Source organism: Adiantum capillus-veneris, chromosome 19 (assembly GCF_014529385.1).
Source record: "Adiantum capillus-veneris isolate H3 chromosome 19, ASM1452938v2, whole genome shotgun sequence".
Classification (NCBI taxonomy): domain Eukaryota; kingdom Viridiplantae; phylum Streptophyta; class Polypodiopsida; order Polypodiales; family Pteridaceae; genus Adiantum; species Adiantum capillus-veneris.
The window spans coordinates 78,723,501-78,751,262 of record NC_140949.1 but is presented as its reverse complement, the minus strand read 5'-3'; the positions used below and the strand labels follow the sequence as shown (position 1 = coordinate 78,751,262).

Sequence of the window (27,762 nt, the reverse complement as noted above, 5' to 3'; positions counted from 1 at the left end):
TCAAAAGGCTTCATCTCAAAGAAAATCTTCAAAGCATCACCAAGCATCCAAAGGAGCATCACTTCATTGTGAAGAGGGGCTTCACCGACAGTGAAAAGGAGCTTCACATTGAAGCAAAAATCCAAAGTACAAATTGCAATCTTGCAGCCAAGCACAACACTTTCTTGCAATGTATGTAATTATATTTGTCTACATGGATGACATTATGTGCTTTTGTGATGGGAGTCTCCAAATCGCTAAAATCTCTCCATGTGTGAAGAATTTGTGACAAATTGTATGAGAAATTCCTCATGCTTGGGCTCTCGGAGTATAACCAAGATGGAAGAGAGCATTATTTTTGCATAAAACTTTTCATAGGACATTTTAACATATTGTTGCATGTCATTATGACGCATGGAATAAAGCCTGATTGTACCACAAAAAGGGGGACAGAAGTACTCGTTCGAGGGGAGGATACGAAGTCAAACTATGAAGCAGTTGAAAGCAACAGCAGAATCAACGAAGGCAAGAGACCTGACAAAGGATCAGCTCACATAGTAGTAGACAAAAAGGACGAAGACGAAGGCAGCATTTGGGAAGACCCGTTTTGAAGATGCAGACTCTCTACTTGTAGGGGAGGACTTTTTTTCCTGTGTGGATACCAGTTTATCATCCTGTGTGGACATCACCATCCTTTGTGGATCTTTCTTATGTGGATTTTACCATCCTGTGTGGATATCACCATCCTTTGTGGACTTTATTTTTCTGTGTGGATATCACCATCCTATGTGGATTTTGTTAGCCTGTGTGGATCATGCATCTTCAGTATCTTGTCTTAGTCCAAACCTCAAGGGGAAGACCCATTTTGAAGATGCAGACTCTCTACTTGTAGGGGAGGACTTTTTTTCCTGTGTGGATACCAGTTTATCATCCTGTGTGGACATCACCATCCTTTGTGAATCTTTCTTATGTGGATTTTACCATCCTGTGTGGATATCACCATCCTTTGTGGACTTTATTTTCCTATGTGGATATCACCATCCTATGTGGATTTTGTTAGCCTGTGTGGATCATGCATCTTCAGTATCTTGTCTTAATCCAAACCTCAAGGGGAGGATTGTAAAGTGTGAGCTTTGTCCTAAGGTGTGAGTCAAGGAGAGGAGAGTGGATTTATCCCACATACTGTGGAGCAAGGCTGTAGAGCTACTTAAAGCTCATTTCTTGAATCAATAAACAACAGCTCATTTTTCATCACATGCTTGTCTATGGTGAGCTTGTGCTAAGCTAAGTCAATACTCAAGATTGTGTTTATGAGTCCAAGCTAATCCTATCTTGGAACCTAATTCACTTGAGTAATAAGCTTGCTTACACACACTCACACACTTGCACCATGTTTCTCTTTCATCCACCATAGCTAGCATGATCCAAATCCTAACAGAGAACGCACCAAGTAGGTTGCACCACCTCCTCCCCCTACCTCTCCACCACCACGGCATGCCACCTTGTAAATATTGCAGAAATAATTCACCCTCACACCCCCGAGGGTTTTCATCACTTGCAAGTACTCTCTCTCTCTCTCTCTCTCTCTCTCTCTCTCTCTCTCTCTCTCTCTCTCTCTCTTTGTGTGTGTGTGTGTAGGCTTGCGGTGTTCATATCATCGTGGGTTTTGCGTCCTAGCCGCTCAAAGCTAAGTGGTGCCCCCTATTCACTTTATCGTGGCAGCCTCGAGGCGCGTCATTCGGCCCCTGGCGTTTTAGAGGCCGTCAGGGTTCTGGTCCGCTTTGCGTCCGTCACCATGAATGCCCTACTAATTTGGTGTATCCTTACTGGTCAACATGCTTTTCGTTGGCAAAGTATTGTGGTGAAGAGGTGTATGAACTTGGTGGTATTATGGTCAACAACATGATAACAACTGGAAACCTAGCATCCGAGTGGGATGCAAGCAATTCAACCTATTACGTGTGCTTGGCAGAAGCGGGAGCTAAATATCTATTCACACACATTAGTCAAGAGTACACGTAATTGAAATTGCCATGTTTTCATTTTGGGGTGTTTTTGACACAACATACGTATAAGATCTTGGAAGTTTATGCCAAAGAGGGAAAAAGGCCCATTAATGTTAAATTGCCATGTTTTCATTTTGGGGTGTTTTTGACACAACATACATATAAGATCTTGGAAGTTTATGCCAAAGAGGGAAAAAGGCCCATTAATGTTATGTTGTACTAAAGTTTCCTTGTCGTTACCTTCACAAGAAGTTTTGGACCAATTCTCACAATAATTCCCACATTGTGACTTACCTCAACATCATGAGCTTCTATGAGGGAGGCACTGCATATCTAGCTAGGTACGATTGGGGGCAGGGGACCATCGGCTCGGTGGGGGGGCTGGTGGTCCCCTACCCCCAATCGCACCTAGCTAGGTATGCGGTGCCTCTCGAGCAGAAGCTCATGATGTTATGCATCCTATGAAAAACACTGAAAAAGACTCCGTTTTCCTACATGAGAAAAATTCTAAATCTTCTTGTGCGTTGGATGGAGAAAACCATCATTGATCATGAGCACTGATGCAGGTTTGCGGTATCACAATTCGACAATGTGCTCATCCAAAATGTAGACACTCAAAGGGTGTTGGGTTGGAGACAAGAAGGAGAGGATGAATATTTCTTGGTGGAACGCTATTGGCTGATAAGCGAACTCACTTTCTTTAGATTTTCCAAAGCTAAAGGTGTTGTTTTGACTTGTCCTCGGCTTTTAAATGCAAGGTGTTAAGCATACTACAATGTAGATTTCAAGGACCCTTCTGGGGGCTTCATCGCATACATTGAGGATGACATCACATACTTCAAACGATCTAACATCTCCAATGCAACTCCTTTTGTGCTCTTGCGTAGCAGCATAGCTACCACCTTCTTTTCCCAACAAGCTATTGAAATGCTCCCCATCTAGTCATCCATCACTCCTATAAGGCTCCTAATAATCCATCCCATGCTTTGGTTCCTTGTAATCCCCATGTGGCTTTGCAATTGAGCTTTGTGATTGGAATCCAGAGTACTTTCTTTGATCCAAGAATGCCTCTTCATCAGCACTAGCTTGTTTTCTACTTGATTGATGTGCAATTGTGTGTGTGCGCGCGCATGCGCGAGCGCACGCGCTCACGAGCGCGTGTGTTTTAGGCCTCATGAATGGTAGCTTCCACCAATGGACATGTGACTGGGCCTAGGACTACTTCTTGAAGAACACCCAAGCGTAGTCTCAACACTCAATACAAAGAAAAGAAAATCTCATGGCTAATGCAAAAACTTTGATTTACTATTTCCTAGCAAGCTAGATAATTTATAATCAACACATATTGATGTTCTCTATGATATTTCTTTTGAAAATCATAGGTTTTCAGGCCTAGGACTATCTCTCTCTCTCTCTCTCTCTCTCTCTCTCTCTCTCTCTCTCTCTCTCCCCCATACACACACACACACTTATTTACAATAGTTAGATTGCTCTATGTGCAACTTCCAAGTGTCAAAACCCAAAGTTGAAACCATAAAAAGAGAACTCTACATAGACTCTACACGGGCCTACATCACTCACTACCTAGAGCATCTATACTATTATAGAAGGGGGACGGAGAGAGGGATCCCCTCCCCCTACCCGAGAAATTGAGTTTGGCTAGTGTGACGTGGCAACCGAGTGACACAAACAAACAATGTGCACAACACAAAGAGCAACAGAGATTGTTGGCACATGAGAGAGAGAGAGAGAGAGAGAGAGAGAGTCGAAGGCAATTGTCCATACTAGGGCATATAAAGTCTACAAGTAGGGAGTAATTTTCATGCCCAAAGAGGCCTTCTATGGGTCAACCAAACACATGCCACATGACTACAAATGGAGGCTTACTTATAGTGCCGGTAGTATTAGGATTTAAAGGCTATCTAGGCCCAGAAAGAGCATTGGAAGCAAATCAAAGAGGAGGTTGCTCCTCTAACTTCCAAAAAAACTATTGGGCTGGCCTCTGAAGAAGAACACAGAAGGTGGCTGGAAGCTAAAACCAGTGTGGCCGAGCAGCAGCTTGAGGAGGTCACGAGGGCAAGATTGATATTCAGGAAGACCTTCCTTCAGCCAGAGGCCGCTAATCAAGCACACTTCTTTAGGGCCGTGAAAATCAAGAAAAGTCGGTTCTCCGTCCACTTGCTCACAAATGAGAATGGGAATGCTACGCAAGACCAAGATAAAATGGCTATGATGATGCTTGATCATCTAAGCCAAATCATTGGCCAACCAGAGACATGCTCTCAAGAAGTGGATGAAGCCAGAGCAACCTTTCTCGAGAGTGTCAATAGGAAAATTCCCCAACCTGAAGCCAATCGTCTTGAGATGGCCTTTTCTGAAGATGAGTGCTCGCTTGCGTTGCAAGCTCTTGGCCAAGAGAAGTCCGCTAGTTGGGATGGTTTGACCACTGAATTCCTCAGCGAGTTCTGGGATGATCTCAAGGTCCCAGTCGCATTGATGGCTAACCAAGCTTTTGTCAAGGGGTCGTTGGATCCTATTGTGAAAAGAGGACTTATCAAGCTTGTCCCAAAACACGTTTTCTACTCGCATCTTAAGCACTAGCGTCCCATAACTATGATGTCTGTGGCATAAAAATCATTGCCAAGGCAGTCGCTCTTAGAATTTCCCCCCTCTTGGATAGAGTCATCTCCCCTCATTAGTACATGTTTATTAAAGGAAGGTCAATGTATGACAATATATTGGCAACAATGGTTAACATTGAGTACGCAACCTTCACAAAGCAAGAGTGCACGTGCATCTTGCTTCAACTTTTCCTGAGCAATATGTACGATAGGATTATGTGATCTTTCATTGAAGATGTCATGAAATCACAGGTATTTGCACCACACCTTTGTTGACTTATACACACTTTGGGTGCATACGATCAATCCGAGCTCTTGTTCAATGATAAAATTGCGGGGTTCTTTGAAGCCAGAAGATCTATCAAGCAAGGATTCCCCTAGACCCTCTTCTCTTGCCCATTGGGTCACATCCTCCAATAAAGATTCTCAAAGATGCTACTGTGCAGGGTAAAATTCAAGGTTTAACTTTGCCCAACAATGACCAACACCTGGCCAAGATATTCACAGATTGTTAGCAGCGGCTAACACGGGCTACACCAATTATACACCAAGCTATAGATGTGCTATAGTGCAGAATATTTCATTTTCATTGTATAGGGCTTGGGCTCATGCAGGAGTTCCAAAGTTGTATGAGTCTAAGCTAGAGAGCGCAGCTTTATCCCATAGTTGAAGGGTTTGAGGCCCAAAGCTATAAAAGATCCCTATGCTTAATGAGACGCAAGAGAGATTTTGGCACAACCAAGAGGATGCGCCACAAAACACACACAAGCAACCTCACACCAAGACTCACATAAAATGGGCCAGAGAGAGCTAGAGCAAAGGGAAGAGAGAGAGGAATGGATCTTGCGTAATACCTTATTTGTGACTTACAAATGGAGATGGTTCGTTATGTTGCTATCGTAGAGCTTGTACAAAACTCACTCAATGCTTAGTGAATGCTAAACATTGCCAACACACACACATTGTCTTAGGGTGTGGGAGACCTCTCACCACAATACCCTCTTACAATGGACACAAAATTGGCAATGAAAACACACTAAAACACTTTCTAAAACAAGATAAACAATAAAACTCAAAGTACACAAGTCACCTTGAATTCACTAAACCATATCGCACAAGTGGAAGGACGAAGATTTGAACGTCGAATCACGCCTTTGATGCACCAAACCTCAATTTATTGATGATGGAGGAACATATACAATAGTGGCTTTGAGATTTTGAACTCATGCTCTCTCACTTGCAATGTGTAGCTTGAAAGCTTCTCTCACACCAAGAGTGAAGCTCACAAAGCGGTTGCCACACCTAAGTCTCTCCTCACGCATAGAGTGTTGGGGTGCTATGTGAGATATTGGAGGTTGTTTTACAAGAAGGAGAGGGGCCTATTTATAGGTTGGAGACTCCTCATTAAGATTATTGGAAATCCTAATTTACAAGCTAACAAATTAGGATTATGATTTTTTTGAATATCAAAATATTACGGGCCTTCTTTGTCTGCTTGAGTAATGGATGTGGGCCAAAAAAGAGCATTATTGATGGTAAATAAGGTGAAAGTAGAGTTTTAAGAAATGAGAGAGAGAGAGAGAGAGAGAGAGAGAGAGAGAGAGTTACTATCCACATATCTTGAGGTGAGGTGTCTATTATGGTTAGGTCAATGGCTATTTTGTGTTAGTATGTTAGTGGTTAGTGTTAGTAATCACTAGAAAATTAATGATGTATTTACAATGGGTAGAATGAGGTGGATGGTTGAAGTAAGATGGTTGAATGAAGTGAGGAAATCCTTGTGATGGTGAAGCTTGAAGGACTTACTTGTGTAGGTTCCTAAAATGACTATTGATCCTCTTCTTCGTCTTCGCTTCTTTACGCCAATGCCGCCAAGGTTGATTATCGCAATGAAAATGGTAATTGGTTTATGAGATCTCTTGATTTGCAGAGGTTAATCATGGTTTACATGCTGAATTTTATGTCTATAGAGAAGGGGTAAGATGGAATTGTACTTTGGAAGTAATAGAGAGAGGCATAGAGATGGTGTATGTACATGGAGAGCTCATATGAGAGCTATGGGAGTAAGAGGGGAGGTTAATGGTGAAGAAGGTGAGAGAAACCGTTGAAGGTGCAGGTTTGAGTGAGGGATTGAGAGGAATGAGTGTGTGTGTGTGTGTGTGTGTGTGTGTGTGTGTGTGTGTGTGTGTGTGTGTGTGTGTGTGTGTGTGGAAGTGTGGAAAGAGGTGAGAGAAGTGGTTGCTCCAAAAATCACCAAAATTTTTGAGGTGATTATGCAGCTCTTTTTTCACATTTTCTCTTTTGACCACCGCTCCAAATTTGGAGTGGAGATGGGTGCCAAAAATCTCACCAAAAAGCCTGTTTTTTATGCTTGCAAAAGTCTTTTAGTGGCCCCTTCCTTTGTTGAATTTGTACAATGCATCCAAGAGTGAGCCCCTCCTTTGTCATATCATAATACAAAGCATCCAAGTTGCCCTTTACACATGCATGGAGGAGGATTATTGGTGAATAAAGCAATATGTACATGGTGGGACTAGTGTATGGACTATTCATGGATTTTAGCTCAATGAGCACATGGTGTTAGAATAATGAGTAAAAATAATAATAAAAATATGGAGAAATTATGGATATAGAAAGATATTTGAATCATATGATATGGTCCCTCTTTGTATTATTTTGGGTGAAAGAGGAAAAGGTATGCAAGTAAATGAAAATAATATAATAAACATGACTAAGGGAGTAGAAATCATTTTTTGTTTTCACGAGGATGAGGGTGAAAATGTGGGGGTGATTTGTATAAAAGAAAAATATGAGGTTAGAGTATGTACACATTGGCAAAAAATATACTTATGGTGTAAGAGAATGAAAGAAGGCATACACAGGTTTAATAAAACACACACCTAAGTATAAATATTTAAATAAAATACCAAAATAATTATAAAAATCCCTATATTTATGCCATATATACAATGCAATATTTACACACAAATAGGCCATAATATTTTTTATTTTTTTGGCTCAACTAGCCTAGTGACTAGCTAGCTGAGGGTTTTTAAGAAAATATGGGGAACGTCCCCTAACTCACACACGCCTATGTACAGTGAAATGGTAGGGATAGCCACAGTGTTTGGGTGATTTTGGTAGGGTGAGGTAGCTTACTATGGCAATTATGGAAAGCCGAAAAATGGCTATCAACATCCAAGGCTCGTGCTTCCATGCCCTAGCCGGGTTTTTGATCCACGATTTGACAATTTTGTGGGTTGCAATTAGGTCGTGCTACAACACATCCCTACATTTGGCATTGTTGTCGGGGATCAATAACCTAAGCTAGTGGGTTTAGGATGTGTAGAATAGAGTAATTTCACTACTAAGTTTGTTGGTTTTTGAGTGTGTGTAACTCATTTTTTGGTTTAATTTGATTATGTTGTGCAAGAAATTGATGTTATGTTGAGTTATGAATACCCCAAACCCCCAATTCCACCTCCAATTTCACTAATTTCATGCTAACCCTTGCTAATTTGCTTCTTTCCATGCTAATTTTACTAATTTCATGCTAATTTCTACTAATTGTGACTAACCATGCTAACCTAACCACTAACATTTGAACTATAAAGTATGTGAAATCCCCTTGCAAGAGGCGGAATCATCACTCTAATCAAGTTAATTGTACCAATTTATGCCTAATTTGATGATTTGAGTGTGTGATTTTTTGACCTACAAATGGTCAATTTTGGAGCCGATTTGATGGTGCACACACTTGTGTGTGCAATGATGCGACTTCGCGTGGAGCAAAGGAATAGCTTGTAGTGTAATTACGATGTAAGTGCACTCACTTGTTATGTCAATTTTTGATTGATCAATGTGATTCAATTTCCTAATTATTTGCTAAAATTAGGTGTGTAACGCGACCTAAACTTTGCACCTAATTTGGTACACTTGGAATGAAATTGATAGTCAAATTGTGACTAATGAACTTTGTGTGTATCTAAATAATGCTTAATTCTCGTCAAGAATTCTTGTGTGTGCATAAAAATCATTGTGTGGGTGCACACACCAAAGAGAGAAAAAACTGTCAAAAAATTCAAGTGTGTGTGCACCTAATTTTTATAATGTGCATGCATAAAAAGTGGTGGAATTGATGATACATGAGTATGCAATCATGTAAATGATGTGTATGTTAGGCTAATTCAATCATTGGATAAGCCAAGTTGCCAAAAAAATTGGGCAAAAATTGAGTGTGTGTGTGTGCCCATCCATGACCACTTGATTTTCAATGTTTGATGGTCAATTGGGACACCTAAATGGTTTTCGATTGTGAAATGTTCATGAAAAGTATGTGAAATCATTAGGTATAAGCCTAAATTCATTTCCAATTGCGAAAAATTCAATCATTTGTGCTTAATTTTTGAGTGTGTGCATTGCTTGATTGGGTAAAAATAGTGATAAATTTTAGAAATTAAGCATGCATGCATTCATTTATGCTTGATTAAGTTTGCAATTTTTGCATTTCAATGTGGAATTGATGTAATTTTTGCATAAAAAATTTTGGCCTAAATTTGGGTGTGTGTGCCAATCAATGGCATGTGCAATCCGGTGCTTGAATGAATAATTGGTATTTTTACCAATTATGATGATCAATTTGGCCAAATAATTAACGTATGGGCCGGTCCAGTCAATGGCATTCAATATTTGGATGAAGAATTGGTAGCAACCAATCATGATGATTATTAGACCTAAAAATTGGTGTGTGCATCATAAATCGATTTTGATTTGTATTAAATGACTCAATTCGCATATAATTGGGAATGATTGAGGTGAACTACCATTACCATTTAGGCTAAATTGATCGGATATGGTGTACCTTTGATAGGCCATAATCACATAAGAATGACAAATCCAAATGGGGTTTGAGTGATTTGAAAGTGGATATGAGCAATTCAAAATTGCAAAAGATTGAAAAGTGGATACAAATTGGTACTTGAGGGACAATATTACACTACATTGTGTGAGCAATTCTTGATGTGTAATCACTTTTGACTTTTTGGAGCTTGCCTTATGAGATAATCGGGAATGTGTGTCCTAAATAATATGCTATTGCATGGCACATTGGATTGAAATAGGGTAATGAAATTCTTCATTGGAAAATCTGTTAATGAATTTGCATCATCAATTGAGTAATTGATCATTAATTTTGGATGTGTTGAGATCAATTTAAGGAAAGATAACACATTGAGAGAATGACATGGAATGGATGATTTTACACTCAAATTATTGTTTGAATGATTGGCGTAGCTTCACCAGTTAAAATTTGGGTAAGCAATCATGATTGGATCGCATGAAACACCATTTTTTAGTAAACACACGTATGCTACTTGATGTAAAATTTGTTGGCTTTACAAGTCAAGCTTTGCATATTGATGAATTTCAAGGTTGTGAGAACAACCTCTTATCGAGACAAAAATAGCACTAAAAAGTGATACCTACCTCTTTGGCTGCATACAGATCGCCCACACACACACCCGACTTTGGCTTGGTCAAAACACACACACACACACACACACACACACACACACACAGTTGTGCCATTCTCTGCCTGAGTCTCTCTCTTGCGCCGACCCCACACCTGTCCCACACACACCCAAAGCGGGTACTGCACCCTTTGCTTTTCCTAAATCATGCCGAGTGGCGCTTAAAAACAAAACAAAACTACAGTTGCAACTTTCCCACTTGCTGCACATAAAAATACAAGACCCGCACTACCCACCAAGCTTGGCTTGAGGACCTCACGCACACACACACTTGGATGAGCCTCAAAAGGCGGTGAAATGGCCCGCCATGCTCGGCTTCTCTCGCTGCTCATGTTTAGTGGCTCGCAATACGACACACAACACGCTGGCCCTGGTGACTCGTCACCTGCTCTACAACTTGCAATGATGCAGAAAAATGCTCTTGACTTGTGGCTCATGTAGCCCTGCGACCCTCCTGCCCATTGGCATGCACAACCAACCACACACACACACACACACACACACACTTAATTCGCTCTCTGGAGTCTGCACGTCATGCCCACCTCATGCTCACACTTACATACAGCTGGGTTGTTGCCCTGTTGGGCTCCTCTCTCTCTCTCTCTCTCTCTCTCTCTCTTTTTGTGGCGGCCCCGCACACACACCCCCGATCCCCTTGATTCCGCTACAGTCTACAGTCCGCCCGCCATAAACTCTCTCACACACACAACAACTCTCGCCCGTGACTCTCGCCCGTGATCTCCTACCTAACCTGGGCTCTCTACAACACACACAATGACGACACTGCAATTTGCGTCTTCAACAACTGCCAAATCCCGATTGTGTACCCTCATATCTTCGTTCACTTTCGCCTGTACAGACTGCCTTCGATTCCATGGCAAGGAAAAATAAATAAATAATGAAAATGAGTCGGTAAAGTGGGGGCTTGTTACCACCTTCGGCACTCACCCACCACACACATAACTCAATCCTTTCCATTCCATGTCTTCGTGTGCTACTCACTCACACAAAGAGAACCAAATCCAAAAAAATAAAATAATAATTCTCATCCACCTTTGACTTTCAATGAAGGAAAGAAAAAATTTGGCTTAACACTAAGCCGGCACTACAAGAGGTTGTGTGCTCTTGTGACGCTGTTAGCGACGGAAATACATTGGGTTTTTATAACCTCCGGCGTCGCTAAAACCATCGCTAAGAGCGTCGCTACGAGAGCGTCGCTATATAGCGACGCCTATAGCGACGTTTACACAGATGACTATAGCGACGCTTATAGCGACGCTACAGAGCCATAAATAGCGACGCTTATAGCGACGCCCGAGAGATTTTTTTTTGGTGGCAGGGCATTGAATGCCCTGCCACCCATCAACCATATTGTACTTGATTCACTTTTTTTAAAAAGTGCAAAGATAGATAATAGACCCAAAATAATCACCCACAAGACGCATTGTTTGCAAAATTGACAATTGTACACATCAGAGGCAAAATGAATTGATTGGCAAATGTAATAATGACAATTGTACAACATCATAGGCATAAAGAATTGATTGGCAAAAGGAACTGCGGTGACAAATGTAATAATATACATGGTTCAAAAAGACGTATAAAATCCGTCGCTTGATACATCAGCTATGAGAAACCCTAAACTAATGCTATCTAGCTACGGCTAAACTGACGTCGTCTAATCAGACGTCTCATCGCGTCCAAGCGGCGTATCTGTCGGATTCTGCAAAAAAAGACAATAAGACAGCTTTCAGTAAGTATAAACATATAACGACATTTATAAAACAAAACAAAAAATAAAAAAGAGTAAACCCTAATACTAACCATGCCGCCGCGAGAACTAAGAATGTCCATCAGGGCGTTTAAGCCCTTCCTGCCTGCGTACTCGCGCTCGTACGGTGTGGGATCACGTCCTGTCATCGACCACTGTCAAAACATACAAAGATTTCATTATGTTAGAACTAAAAAACTCATAAACCCTAAACTATCGAACATGCATAAAGAGCAATGTGAAAAGACTTACAAAATCGGCCTCAAATGATGCCCATCCACCGCTCCCCAAGTGGTGCGAGCTCCCTGCCTCTACTCGCGCTCTGGCTGCATCCTTTTGTTGCTTCCACTTGTCGGGATTCTCGCGCGCTGCTTTCTTCGCATTCTTCCAATCTTCTTTGGCCAACCAATCTAGCCTGTTCCACCCATTCTTGATTGCTTTTTGCACTTCGGAACGCTTGTGTTTGCAGTATTCGCGCATTCGAATCTTCATCAGGTCTTCATTGAAGCGTTGATCCCGTGTTGGAACGGGAAACTCATCATGAAGTATGCTGATGACTCTGTTTTTTAAATCACTTGGTACTTCACTCCATTTGTTTAGTATGTAGTGTCTAAACAGCTGGGAGCAAAGACCACGCATGCGCGAGATCACCTTCTTGCCGTCATCATCCATGATGATGCCGCCGCTGATGTCGACGGAGTAAGGCAAGCCCTCTGGCCGGTGACGCGTGAACCTGGGTGTCCCGGCAGGGGTCTCTAGCGGCGTGTCGATGGGGGTACGGACGTCAGGTGTCTCCACCGGCGTCTGGGCCCCGAAGCGAGGAGTGTCGAGTGGGGTGGCTCCTGGCGGAGTAGGTAGAGGTGTGTAGCTTCTAGGAACAGTCAGCCGTGCAAAACCTGGCGTAGATGGCGATGCTATGGCTGGTGTGGGGGCGGGCAAAGAAGGGGAGGGTAAAGAGCCTCGTCGAACACGAGGCGGTGTGGAGGCATCGGTGGCGGAATCCCCACAACAACCGCCACCACTAGAGCGCCGGTGTCTAGACGAGTGTGAAGCTCGTCTCGTCGACGCCGAAGCTTCGGAGCGCGCCGAATGCTCCGAAAGAGAGGGAGATGCGGATGGTGTAGGAACGCGCGATGATGCGCCAGAGCGATGACGCTCCACGTACCACTGTCTCTGCTGCGGTGACAAAGAAGAAAGAAACTCCTCATCATCCATACCTGCATTAAACACACGAATATTTAAACTTAATATTGAATGAATAGAGTAGACAATGACGCAAAGACCATTAAATACAATGACATAATGACACATGTAAATACAATGACGCAATGAATCGAGTGATAGAAGAGGCAAGTCGAAAACTCAGAATTTTCAATCAAAAGATGTGAGCGCGAGTAGAAAAGAGCGTTATACACCATGAAAGGTACTTAGAGAGCCAGAGCTTTTACAACACGGAGCAAAATTGTTCAAATACAATATTTGTGGCTTCAAGAGATCTCTCTCTCATCCTCGCATAACTCAGCATAACTTCCTATATCTATATAGAGCTCTCCGTTTAAACACATATCCTCTGTTTCATTTTGTAGCTCCTCTGCATGCACCCCATATAGAGTAGTAGCATCTTGATGCTCGTCTGGCACCACCGCAGCGGCTTCTGATTGAGCAGCTTCTCTGATCTCCTCCATTGATGTCGTTGTGATTGGCACATGGTAGCCTTCATACGTCCTTGCACTACGAGGGGCTACCTCTATGACGTACCACCAGTTTGATGTAGACTTTGTAGGATGAAATATTACCTGCCAGAGCCACATAACTTACATGAGAGCTTTCAAGCACATAACTTGTAAAAGGGGGATGTTAACTATTTATATACTTACTTGTTCACAATGCTCGGGTAGTACGAAAGTGTCTCTTAGGTCAGTCCATTTCTTAGTAGAATCCACCTCAAGAAAACCAGACTCTCCTCTACGCACAGTAGCGTTGCGACCCTCCATGATTATCTTGAACCATTGCACGTCGAACAAGTCGACAAAAAATCCTCTGTAATCGATCCTCAAAATCTCTTGCAGCGTGCCGAAGTAAGTGAGTTCCGCTACCACAGGATCTGCATCAGAGGAAAGTCGTCGACTAGACTGTTCAAATTTTGCCATGATTCCACAATCTTGAGTAAAACGCTTTTTGTCGATTCGTTCCACCCTAAAATGTCGACCTTTACACCATGCTGCTGTGTATGACTTATACTACAACGAACAAAGATTATGAGTGGCCGTTCAAACGTTTAGAAATAAATTCACTAGCTAGTCGTACATTGCAAACTTACCTTGGTCGCGCAACCCCGTGAGTACTCCCACTCTTCTTCAGTCACTTCGTCACCGCATTGTTGTGCGCTTTTCAATTGGTTGTGCAACCATCTTAAGCTCATGAAGGTTGGTAGGCTCTCCAGAACCGCTGGATAGTGCATCGGTGGTCGTCTTCCCCGTCTCCACTCGATTCGTGCCCTTTGTCGCTCTTGCTTTGCATCCTCATATTGTGAAATCCACTTTTGCATCACTGGATTGTGAAGCATGCAAAATCGGTTGATTTTAGCCTCTAGATCTTCCGTCATCTTCTTCTCAACACCAAGATTGCACATGACAATCCCAGATATGCGCTCATCATCTATGGTTCGCCATAGTGTGTCCCGGGATTTATCAAATCCGTCTAGCCACTCTTCAATGTACACTAGGGACTCTGATACCAACCAACCTTCTGCCATGCTACCCTCCGGATGTGCCTTTTGACGCACATATCCCTTAAGCGTTTTCATGAAACGCTCTAAGAAGAACATCCATCTGGAATGAACTGTGCCAACTATTTCCACCTCATCAACTATGTGAACAAGAAGATGCACCTGAATGGTTAGCATGGTAGTAGGAAAATGTTTCTCAAACATGCACACAAGCTCCGCAGCATTTAGTTTGGCGAATGGTATGGAGTCTACGTTGATCTCCTTTTGTGAGATCCATTGCACCAGCTTTGCAAGTTTGTAGATTGTGTTACGGATGTCGAGAGACAAACATCCCTCAATGGCAACCGGTAAAATAAACTGTATAGTATGTGCAGCAATGATATTAAAGTCCACATTTTATGCAATGATATTAAAGACCACTATGAACGTACCTGACACATTTTATGCCAATCGTGTGACTTCAAACCGGTAAGCTTTCCTTCTTTAGTAAAACACGTTCGGAGCGAGTGCATTACGCCAGTGGGGGTCCGCAAAGATCGAATGGCCTCTTTTACTTTGCATTCTTGGGCTCCTGTGAACATCCACGGTGCTTTAGGGAGTTTTATCGATCCATCAGACGCTGTTTGCGGCCAATATTGCTCCATACGATCCACATTTCTAAGGTCAACTCTGGCTCCCAAAGTATCTTTCTTGCCGGTCAAATGGTCCCATAGTAGATTACCCACATTCTTGAATATGTGCATTGGATCGAGCAAGTGATTGATCATGAGTCGGGGCCAGTATGGTAACTCGTACCATAGAGATAGTCTCTTCATCCCTGGAGGCAATCCGTCATTGCACATCTCCTTCTGCTCTAACCATGCTTGTGCAGACATCCTTGGTGGCTCTCTTCCCAAAAAGCCGTCGCGTAACACATGATTCTCTGGAAGATACGCTTGATGACCTTCGTAGATTTGCTTCTTCAGTGAGGGCGCCCTACGTGCATTCAGTCTAGGTCCACATGTGACACATGCTCTATATCCGCTTGTTTGAAGCCCTGCATGTATACACATGATAATAGATCAACTATGGGAAAAAACAATATTTACAGTGTCTGAGTAGTGAGTGTCAATAGATCACCTGAGCATTCTGTTAGCCCGGGATAGTCATGCATGGTCCACATTAGAATGCCTCTGATCAAAGCATTCCGTCGTCCTATGTGTCGGCTCATATCCACCACCTCTATGCCAATCCACAATTGTTGTAGCTCTTCCAATAGTGGACGAAGATACACATCCATATTCCCCACTTTATATCGCCCTGGCACAATCAAGCTTAGCCATAAGTGCCCCTTCTTCGTAGTCAACCACGGGGGAATGTTGTAGTTGACGATGACAACGGGCCATACACTGTAAGATGTTGATCTTTGACCAAATGGATTTACGCCATCCATAGCCAGGCCTAAGCGCAAATTTCGAGCTTCCCTGGCAAAATCCGACCATGTTCCATCTATATGTTTCCAGGCTGCGCAATCTGCAGGAATTCGTAGCACACCATCCGAAGATTTATTCTCCTCATGCCATGATGCTAGGGCGGCCATGGACTTACATTCGAAGAAATGCTTGATGCGAGGAAGCAGAGGAAAATGTTGCAAAACCTTTTGTGGAATTTTTGCCCCGTGGAGATCTACTCGATATCTTTCGGAATCACATTTCGGACACTTCTCCATGTCTGTGTATTCCCCTCTGAAAAGAATGCAGTCATTAGGACAAGCGTGGATAGAATTGTAATCCATCCCCAAGTTTCGCAAAATCTTTCTTGCTTCATCTCGGGAATCTGGCATCACATTGTCAGCTGGTAGTATGTGCTCTTTCAGCAATCTACACAACATAAAAATATGATACAGTCGTGTAAAAATCTATCAGATCATTGTACATTTAGAGTTCTATTAAAGTAAACTAATTGTAATAGATCACTTGAAAAGCGCTGTGACGCTAGTGTCACTCCATCCAAACTTTGCCTGCATGTTGAGAAGAACCAGGAGTGCTTTCAATCTAGACATACGTGCTCCAGTATACAATGGCGTATCGGCTTCACTTTTCATATCATCATAGATAAGCCTTTCTGAATCCATGATCGTCTCGATCATTTCATCAATCTCGGGCTCAAACATTGCCTCGTTGGGAATGTGCTCTGCATGATCATCCCCCGAGCTGTCAGAGGCTACATCTTGTGGCCTCACATATGCTGCTTGACCAAAGCGCCTGCAAACACGTCTATTGGGTTGCAAGATTGCTGCTTGTTGGCCAGCGTCAGAGTCCGACGAGTTATAATTGGCAACAACTCGATCTATAATAGATGGATCAAACTCGCCAAATTCACGAACGTGCTGCAAAGAAACACGTCTTGTCCGTCGCACAGCATGCTTGCATTGATTACAAGGACATAAGACCCTCGTTGAGAGATAGGTGTTTCGGTTGGACGGTCCCACATCCTCGTCGCTACTCATAATGAGGATAAAAAACTTATAACCTGAACAACAAAATTTAATATTCTATTGGCATTCTTCGTCTTATCTCTCTCTCTCTCTCTCTCTCTCTCTCTCTCTCTCTCTCTCTCTCTCTCTCTCTCTCTCTCTCTCTCTCTCTCTCTCTCTCTCTCTCTCTTTACCTCACATTCTCTAGTCATGTCCAATCCCCGCACACCTCGGTCTAGAGGTGCACGGAGATCAGAACCACCGGGTTATAATCTCGTCTTTATTGGTCAATACCTATATTTGTGGGTACAAGAAATCTACACACCCACGTCTACATGATACTGCATGTAGTGGACAAAACCCCTTTGCCTCTTCTCTAGCTGTAGCACTTCACTTCATCTTAACATCTTTTCACTGTTCGTCTAACTCTAAACCCTAAACCGTAAGTAATTCTTGCGTGGACTCGATCTAACGTAAATAAGCGTAAATCTAAATAAACGTAAATCTAACTAAAAATAAAGCTAAATCTAATTTAACGTAAGTCTAATGACTAGAGGTTGTCTAGATGGTCATTGTGTCGGGGATGTAGTGACTCTTGCCGCCCTGAAGATCCACCTTCTTCCCTATCTTCTGAAGACATTTCACCAGTACTTTTGGATCGACGGAGCCCACCATGAGTGAAGGCAGCAATACCCTATATTCCATTGAGGGCTTTCTTCACCCGCTTCATGCAGGCATCGCAGTCTATGGAGACCTAAATCTAATCTAATGTAACGTAAATCTAAATCTAGCTTAAATAAACGTAAATCTAGTTAAAAATAAATCTAAATCTAATTTAATGTAAGTCTACATATAACCTAATCTTTAACGTCTTTTAAGATAGTTTCCTACGACGTTATAACTCTCTTCTTGTGTGTGTGCGCGTGTGTGGATGTGTGTGCCAATAAAAAGAGATAAATGGTATAACCTTTCTATCACCCATGCCAAGTATGATAGATTGATTATGCCATTTCCCTCTTGAATAATAGGTCTTGAGTTCAACTCTTCGTCGGCTAGATCTTTAGGTCTTTTAATTTTAATTAGTTTCCTACGACGTTAAATTAGTTTCTCTCTCTTTCTCTCTCAATGTGTGTGCGTTTTTCTGGATCGTATGCATGTTTTCTCTCTCTTTTTCTCTCTCAATGTGTGTTTTTTATTTATGCATGTTCTCTCTCTCTTTTCCTCTCTCAATGCGTGCGTTTTTTGTTTATGCATGCTCTCTCTCTCTTTTTCTCTCTCAATGTGTGTGTGCATTCTTTGTTTATGTATGTGTGTGTGCGTTTTTGTTTTTGTTTGTACTCTCTCTCTCTCTCTCTCTCTCTCTCTCTCTCTCTCTCTCTCTCTCAAAAACACTATGTGTGTGTGTGTATGTGTGTGTGTGAGAGAGAGAGAGAGGGAGAGAGAAAGAGGGGAAGGGAACATGAGAATGAGGAGAGGGAAGGAGCATACCTGGCTCTCCTTCCTCTCCTCGTGTGTGTGTGTGTGTGTGTGTGGAGAAGAAAAAGAGAGAGAGAGAGAGGGAGAGCGTTACCTGCTCTTTGCTTGAGGGCGCCGAAAAACTCAGATCTGAGATCTGAGTTTTTGGGCGCGCTCGGTTATTTTTTTACCCCAGCCGGCGTCGCTATAAGCGTCGCTATGAGCGTCGCAAATTTCTTTGTAAATTTGCGACGCTCATAGCGACGCTTATAGCGACGCTCATAGCGAGGCCGGGATTTTTTTTTTTGAGCGTCGCTGTGTGAGCGTCGCTAATATGAAGAGCCTCTTGTAGTGCAGGTAGAATCTTAAGATTGAGAGAGGAGAGTAAAGATGAAATTTCGCACTTAGGATTGGTTTGAATTCTAAAAATTTGGCATTTTCAGGCTTTGACTTGGATAATTGCAAGTGATGAAAATGGAGAAATTTTGTTTAAACCTGACATCTCCTCTCTCTATTTTTGTTTTTAATGGCAACAAGAGGGCATATGCATTCAAATTTTGTGCATTCCATCATGGTGGTTGAACGTTTCGTCATGAATGCAAAATTTTGTGATAGCTCAAGATGTTTTAGGTGCTTGGTTTGAATGTAATTTCTTCTCTTACACTGATGATTGAGAATTTGGCCAAAGATACAACATCGGGCTTTGATTGTTAAAACAGAGTTCAAAATCCACTTCTCTCTCTTATGCAATGTAAACTATATTTGCTATCAAGGAGCAACGGAGTGGGATTCGATTTGAGTGTGTGATATGCTTGTGTAATCATTTTCATGCATAAATGAACTCTCATTCCACCTATTTTTTTGGCTTGTGCATAGTTTGATGCTTGAGTTCATTGGAATTTTCATTGCACTACATGAACAAATCTTTTTGGCAAGCATACGAGCTTCATTTTTGCTACATTGATGATGCATTCATGCTTGATGGAGAGGGTGCATTAAAATTTGGATTTGACATTGTTTGTATATTTTAGTGCTTAGATTGAATGAAAAATCATTGCAAAGCACTAAAATTAAGCTTGTTTGATGGCCAAAAGAGAGCATTTTGGGGTTATGATTGAACATGGTTTTTAGTGCTTTTGTTGTGTTGACCATATGAATATATAGCACTAATCAATGATTTTTTGAATGGATGGTGGCCAATGATACAAAACCAGGTTTTGATGCCTCGAGGGAGCTTCAATTCACTTCATCTTATGCTCCCTTTTTCCCTTGCTATGCATGCCGTATGAGTGCTAGTTGGATGTGATCATCGAGGGTGTGTATTGAAAGTTGGGCTTGGCATTGCTTGTATATTTTAGTGCTTGAATTAAATGCATAGCACTAAAAATCAAGCTTTTTTAAATGAACATGGGAGCGCAGTATCTTTTGAGTTTGTGAATGAACAATGCATTATAATTTGAACTTGGCATTGCTCTATACTTTTTTGGTGCTTGGTTTAAATGTAAAAACCCTACATAGCACTAAAATTTGAGCTTCTTGAATGACCATGAGAGGGCATTAAAAATTTCGTGTTGTGGTTGATTGTGCATTCTTTTAATGCTTGTGTTTAAATGTTCAAATGCTTAAAAGCACTAACAATTGAGCTTCATTTTGAAGGTGTGGCAGAAGTGTGATCTCATTGATCCAAGAAGGGGTCATCATTGCAATATTGCAAAATTTGGCTAATTAGAGCCATTCCATTGATTGGATTAAAAGTTGTATATATGCTAGCTCATAGTCTTGTCACAAAGGTTAATTTTTCATTTTTGAGCTAGTGTTTAGCCAACTTTTTGAGCTTTCACGTACATACTTTGGTCAGTAAGAGCCATTCATTCTCATTTCAATAAGTTGCAGTCATCTCTAGCTCATAGATTGCTCTAAAAAGAGTAAAATTTCATGTGAGCTAGTTGCTAGCCAACTTTTTGGAAAGCTTTTACTTGTAAAATTTGACTTTCAAGAGTCACTTCATTTCATTCACTTCATTTTATTTTCAACTCTTGGCTTGTTATTCCATATTTCATTAGAGCTAGAAACTAATCAACTTTGAACCATGCATGAGAGACTGTAAACATTGCAAAATTTGTTTATGTAGAAGCATTTTATCTCTCTCATTGTTGTTATGTATGCATAAATTTGCTTTCAAAGAGCATCATGTACATAACCAAAGCCACTTTTTTCCCTTGGGTTTTTTCCCTATGGCAAATTCGGGTATGCAAGACCCTAGCTTTAGGTTTTCATTAATGTATTTTGTGTGCATTTGGCTTTCAATAATTGGCTCTTGGAGCTAATTGTGTTTACACTTTGCTTCAAAAGGCTTCTTTTGCAAATAAAAAGATCAAGAGGCTTCTCTACACAAAGGGGATGCTTGCTCAAGGATGCACAAAGAGCATGAATAGGTGTAATTCTTCCATGAATTTTCTCTTTTGTTCATCTCTTCATTCTTTTGCTTGGCTTAAGTGAAATTTTGCTTCTAAGCTATGGTTTTTTCATGTTCGAAAGCTAGGCATCCTAAAGTTTCAACACTTTGCTTTGTGAAAATTAACTCATCAAAAAATTAGGCTTTATGTGTGATAATCGTAGGTAATTGGCCTTGACCTTAGGTTAATGTAGGATCATTCCTTGCCTCTCCTAGACTCTTAGTGATAGTCTTAATACTCCATTCATTTTTGTCATGACCTAGGGCTATGATTAGGCTGCTTTAGTCCTTTAGTCCAATTGCCATTAGCATCTCAAGTTGGAAGCAATAAAAAAGTGCTAAAAAATGAATCAATGAAGCAAAAAGTGTCAAGAAAAAGTAGCAAAAATGCTACTAGACACTTGAAAAGAAAATTCTATTTTATGTTGTGTCTTTGTGAGGCCTAGCGCCTTATTGGCACTTGATAGGCGAGTTGGAATCACCTTGGCTTGCTTGGTCAAGGCCCTAAACCGATGCCCTGGGTTGATAGGGGTTAGTCGTCGCCTTGATAGGCTAGTAGGCTTTTGAAACACCTTCTTGAGTGTTCAAGGAGCTGAGAGTCGCACTTAGACTTACCTTGGGGTGGTAACCTTGTGATTGTGCTTTAATTTTTCAATGGATGACAAAATCAAAACTTCCATGAGCTTCAAAAATCTTTGACAATGTACTAATAGATTCGGAGCTTTTTTATAGCCATAGACATGCTAGACTCGAATGATTTATTAATATTGGTCACATAGTTTTTAGGCTAGTAAGTTTATGAACTTGCATTAGCTTAGGGTCATAATTGATTGCTTGTGTTTCATGTATAAAACTGAAATTTCAAAGTGGTTTAATCTTCACAATAGTATAGGTGTCTTTTTTGCTTTATGTTGTCTAGTTTTTGACTATGATTGACCCATCTTTTAGAAGCAAAAAATCACTTTGCATGATTTTTCATTTGTGCTCCATGTTTTACTCATTCTTGGTGGCCCTTGATGCTCATTACTTGCTCTTATGTTTTGCAACTCAACATTTCTTCTATGACCTTGCTTTCTACCATGTCACCGTGTCTTGCTTCACTGACACACGAGGACGTACGCCAAATTAGGAAGGGGGGAATGTTAGCAGCGGCTAGCACAGGCTACACCAATTATACACCAAGCTGTAGATGTGCTATAGTGCACAATATTTCCTTTTCATTGTATAGGGCTTGGGCTCATGTAGGAGTTCCAAAGTTGTATGAGTTTAGGCTAGAGAGCTCAACTTTACCCCATAGTTGAAGGGTTTGAGGCCCAAAGCTATAAAAGAGCCCTATGCTTAATGAAAAGTCATTCTTGGGTGAGGACTCCTCTTTGTAGAGTGGATGGTCATGAGGCTCATGGGCTTTCCATGCCCATGTAGCTTTTGATTTCTAATAATCAATTACACCTCTTTCTTATTAGTCTCTTTGTTTGATTATGTGGAGTGAGATTGTATTAGTGTGATGGTAGATCTCTAATCCCTTTTTTGAGTTAATCTATTCTATCCACACCATTGGCCATGGTGTGTGAGGGCTATGCCTTCCTTCTCTTCATCTCTCTCTACAAGGTGCGGTTAGTGTGTGTGCATATGTAGTCGTATTGAGGGGTTGTGCCGGAATGGACACACTAATGCGGAGTAGGTATGTTATTTGCATGCTTGTGTAGTTGTGATTAAGAGTTGTGAATAAGAGTGATTGATGTGAGAGGTTAATTTCAACCACGTGATTGTGTGCAAGTGATTAGTAAGTAGGAATGTGTTGTTGATTAAAGGAAGCCCTTTCCATGGATTCTCTCTATGATGAGTAGAAGGATCCATTGAATCCTCTGTGTCTATACATCCAAGGCTCGTGCTTCCATGCCCTAGCCGGGTTGCCGATCCACCATTTGATAATTTTGTGGGTTGCGATTAGGTCCTGCTACAACGCATCCCTACATAGATGACTTCCTCTTCTTTTTGAAAGCCTATCCTGAGGTACTCAGAAAGGCGCTAGAGATTGTGCAGATATTTGTTGTGTCTTTGGGGCCAAAGTATAGTATTGAGAAGTCTAGACTAATCTCCCTAAAGGAAAATTACTGATTTGACCCATCAGTCTAGTGAAGGGAGATTGTGTTCAAAGGAAGGATATTTTGACATCTGGGCGTCCCCTTGTGGGTGGACATTAAACACAAGCAAAGGTTTGAGTGGGTCTTGGATAAGATCTAGAGAAAAATGAGAAGGTGGGAGTATGTGTTGCTTCACTTCCCAAGTCGAGTCAAAGGGATCAATTCATTTATGCTTCCTTATATTGCCTTCAGCAACCCGCTCTCAAAATATCCAAATGTAACTAGAAGGGTTTTTGAAACCCATTAAAAGATTCTTATGGAAAAACAACACCAAAGCCTCGTCGCCATGGAAATGGACAAAGTGGGAAGTTATCGCTCGATCGGTAGTCCAAGGTGGCTTGGAAATTGTCAACCGTGCTGCTCATGTTGAGGCCATGTGTGCCAAGTATGTGGTCTCAATCGCAAAACAAGACCAGTCTTGGGCTATCATGACCAAGGATATAATAGACAAGGAAAAACATTATTTTAAAGGTGGTTAGTGGAAAGGGATCGAGGTGCATGACAAACTATTAGCCTCGAGGTGGTCTAGCTTGACACCGCATGGCATCACATGAGAGCTGGTACAAAAGTGCAATAGAGAAATTTGGGTACTGAAATGGGGTGAATTAACTAGATACTTCCAAAACTCCATCTCACACTGGTCCCCTTGGCTACCTAAAGTTGTTGGTGTAATTCTGAACACTTATCGGAGAGAAATTGCAAGAAGGATGAACAATAAAGGACTCCAGCAATTGATGCACTTCTGAGATGGAAAGAGCAAGTGCTGGAAAACCTCTGACCAATTGGTTGGCCAGTTTCATCTCAATGGCACTGAGGTATAGAAGGCTTGGAAAATATTCTTATGCGAGAATCTACTTTTGAATGGAAAGCATTAATGCACAAGGTTGATTGGTTTTCTCTTTTGAACAAACATTGGAAGAAACAATGGTCGGAAGCTCGATGGGTTGAGGTAATGAAGTAAATTTGGAATCCACAATGGCCTCATTTTATGAAGGTATTTATGTGGCAGATGATGTGGGGGTCTTTGCTGATAGGTATCAAGATTCATGCATGTGATATCGGGTTCGATAGATGTTCAAGGTGCAGAGTGGCTAGTGAAGTGCTCGCCCACCTTTTCATAGAATGCCTCACAATAGTGATGGCCAAGTGCTTTGAAAACTTTCTATGGTAGAGTGTCATAATGTGCATGTCTAGACCTCTAACCTATCCATTTTTTCTCTCTATTGAAATAAGTATTGTTGTCTATGGCCGTTCTTGAATTTTTGATGAAGTCTTAAGTGCTATTTTAACCTATGTATATAAAAAGTGCTCAACGTGGTGATTGCCCAAAACCTATCAAGTGGAACTAAAGTACTAGAAATTAGTAGAAAGTCCCTAACAAAGCTAGCCCAATGCCTGTAAAGTGGATCGTAAGTGCTAAATAGTGGTTGAATGTACCCAACAAGTGCTAGCCCAATGCCTGTAAACTGATCTAAAGTGTTGAAAACTGGTAGAAAGCCCCTATCAAAAGATTTCCTAGTGCCTATTAAGTGGATTTTAAGTGTTTTAAAGTGGTGGAAAGTCCCTAATAGGTGCTAGCCTTGTTTCTATCAAGTGGATCTAAAGAAATAAATAGTTGTGCAAAGTCCCTAACAAGTGCTAACCTAGTGCCTGTCAAGTTGATCTAAAGTGTTGGTTGGAGACAAGAAGGAGAGGATGAATATTTCTTGGTGGAAGGCTATTGGCCGATAAGCGAACTCACTTTCTTTAGATTTTCCAAAGCTGAAGGTGTTTTTTTGCCTTGTCCTCGGCTTTTAAATGCAAGGTGTGAAGCATACTACATTGTGAATTTTGAGGACCCTTCTGTGGGCTTCAACGCATACATTGAGGATGACATTACAAACTTCAAACGATCTAACATCTCCAATGCAACTCCTTTTGTGCTCTTGCGTAGAAGCACATCTACCACCTTCTCCTCCCAACAAGCTATTGAAATGCCCACCATCTAGTCATCCATCACTCCTGTAACGCTCCTAATAATCCATCCCATGCTTTGGTTTCTTGTAATCCCCATGTGGCTTTGCAATTGAGCTTTGTGATTGGAATCCACATTAATCTCTTTGATCCAAGAATGTCTCTTCATCTGCACTAGCTTGTTTTCTACTCGATTGAAATGGAATTGTGTGTGTGTGTGCACGCGTGCGTGCACATGCGGGCACGGGCGCATGTGTTTTAGGCCTCATGCATGGTAGCTTTCACCAATGGACATTTGACTGGGCCTAGCCCTACTTCCTGAAGAACACCCAAGCGTAGTCTCAACACTTCCATGAATGCCCAACAAATGAACGTTCTCAATAGAAAGAAAAGAAAATCTCATGGCTAATGCAAAAACTTTGATTTACTATCTCTTAGCAAGCTAGATAATTTATGAGAAACGAAAGCATGTAATGGTTCAGCAGATATAACGATGTTTTCTAGGATATTTCCTGTGAAAATCATAGGTTTTCAAGCCTAGGACTCTCTCTCTCTCTCTCTCTCTCTCTCTCTCTCTCTCTCTCTCTCTCTCTCTCTCTCTCTCTCTCTCTCTCTCTCTCTCTCTCTCTCTCCCCTCCCCTCCCCTCCCCTCCCCTCCCCTCCCCCTCCACCACTCCAAACACACATACACACTTATTTGCAATAGTTATATTTCTCTATGTGCAACTTCCAAGTGTCAAAACCCAAAGTTGAAACCATAAAAAGAGAAGAGAACTCTACGAAGACTCTACAGGGGCCTACATCACTCACTACCTAGAGGATCTATACTATTATAGAAGGGGGACGGAGAGAGGGATCCCCTCCCGCTCCCCAAGCAATTGAGTTTGGCTAGTGTGACGTGGAAACCCAGTGACACAGACAAACAATGTGCACAACACAAAGAGCAAGAGAGATTGTTGGCACACAAGAGAGAGAGAGAGACAGAGAGAGAGAGTCGAAGGGATTTGGCCATACTTGGGCATATAAAGTCTCTAAGTAGGAAGTAACTTTCATGCCCAAAGAGGCCTTCCATGGGTCCACCAAACACATGCCACATGACTACAAATGGAGGCTTACTTATAGTGCCAGTAGTATTAGGATTTAAAGACTATCTAGGCCCAGGAAGAGCATTGGAAGCAACTCAAAGAGGAGGTTGCTCGTCTAACTTCCAAAAAAACTATTGGGATGGCCTCCGAAGAAGAACACAAAAGGTGGCTCGAAGCTAAAACCAATGTGCCCAAGCAGCAGCTTGAGGAGGTCACGAGGGCAAGATTGATATTCAGGAAGACCTTCCTTCAGCCAGAGGCCACTAATCAAGCACACTTCTTTAGGGCCGTGAAAATCAAGAAAAGTCGGTTCTCCGTCCACTTGCTCACAAATGAGAATGGGAATGCTACGCAAGACCAAGATAAAATGGCTATGATGATGCTTGATCATCTAAGCCAAATCATTGGCCAACCAGAGACATGCTCTCAAGAAGTGGATGAAGCCAGAGCAACCTTTCTCGAGAGTGTCAATAGGAAAATTCCCCAACCTGAAGCCAATCGTCTTGAGATGGCCTTTTCTGAAGATGAGTGCTCGCTTGCATTGCAAGCTCTTGGCAAGGAGAAGTTCACTAGTTGGGATGGTTTGACCACTAAATTCTTTAGGGAGTTCTAGGATGATCTCAAGGTCCCAGTCACGTTTATGGCTAACCAAGCTTTTGTCAAGGGGTTGTTGGATCCGATTGTGAAAAGAGGGCCTGTTTATCCATATTGAGCCTTTCGCTCTCATATGGATCCCGTTAATCCATATTGAGCTCGAGAATCTTTTTTTGTTTTATAGTAATCATATTTAGTGCTCTATAGTCGACACACATGTGATATGTGCCATCTTTCTTTTGCACTAGAAATACTGGTGAACAGACTAGAGAGGAGCTAGGCCTCACCATCCCTTTTTCCACCAATTCATGCACTTGCCTCATGATCTCCTCTTGTTGAGCTTGTGAAACTCAATAAGGAGGTTTATTAGGCGGTGATATTCCTAGTAGAACCTCTATTGCATGGTCATCAACCCTTCGTTTTGGAGGTAGCTCAGTAGGGATGTCATCAATGAAAACACCTTGGAATCCATTTAGGAAATTACACATGTCTAATTCCTCTTGATTCTCTTTATTGCTACTTGTGAAAACATTAAAATCATTTATAGATTATTTTAATAAAGTCATGTACGCAAAAATAGAGCTTTTCATTGACTTATAAAAGGCAAGCGTATTTACCAGGGATATGGTGTTCCCCGACTCGTTAGCATCTATGTACATGCTCTTTTCCCTATAGGTGAAATAGATTCTCCTTTCAAATAACTTCATTCTGACAGCCATGCGGTTGAGCCATGGTGCCCCTAAGATAACATCCTCATGTTGGAGAGGAGAGATTGAAAAGTCTTCTTTTTTTATATAGCTTTTCTTCTACGGTTTGTGAGTGTCGACATTGTGTTAGTGGAGAAGCATTGTGCGAAATGTAGATCCACAAGAGTGTATAGGACTAGGGGAGGACCTTGTTGTCAATTGTGTAACAGCAACACCACTATAATCACAACTAAAAAGTTGGAAGCACATAACACAAATAAAGCAACAAAGTTTTTGATGTC

At 41.6% G+C, this 27,762-nt stretch overlaps 1 protein-coding gene across 1 annotated transcript; it reads left to right on the top strand.

Annotated features, from left to right (window-relative positions):
• Positions 1-468: 468 nt before the first annotated feature.
• Positions 469-25,130, top strand: LOC147434287 (uncharacterized). Its single transcript, XM_086489607.1, has 4 exons — positions 469-504; positions 1,702-1,997; positions 2,552-2,608; positions 24,812-25,130. Exons 1-4 carry the CDS (start codon positions 469-471, stop codon positions 25,128-25,130), a joined length of 708 nt encoding a protein of 235 aa, XP_086345733.1.
• The last annotated feature ends 2,632 nt before the right edge of the window (positions 25,131-27,762 follow it).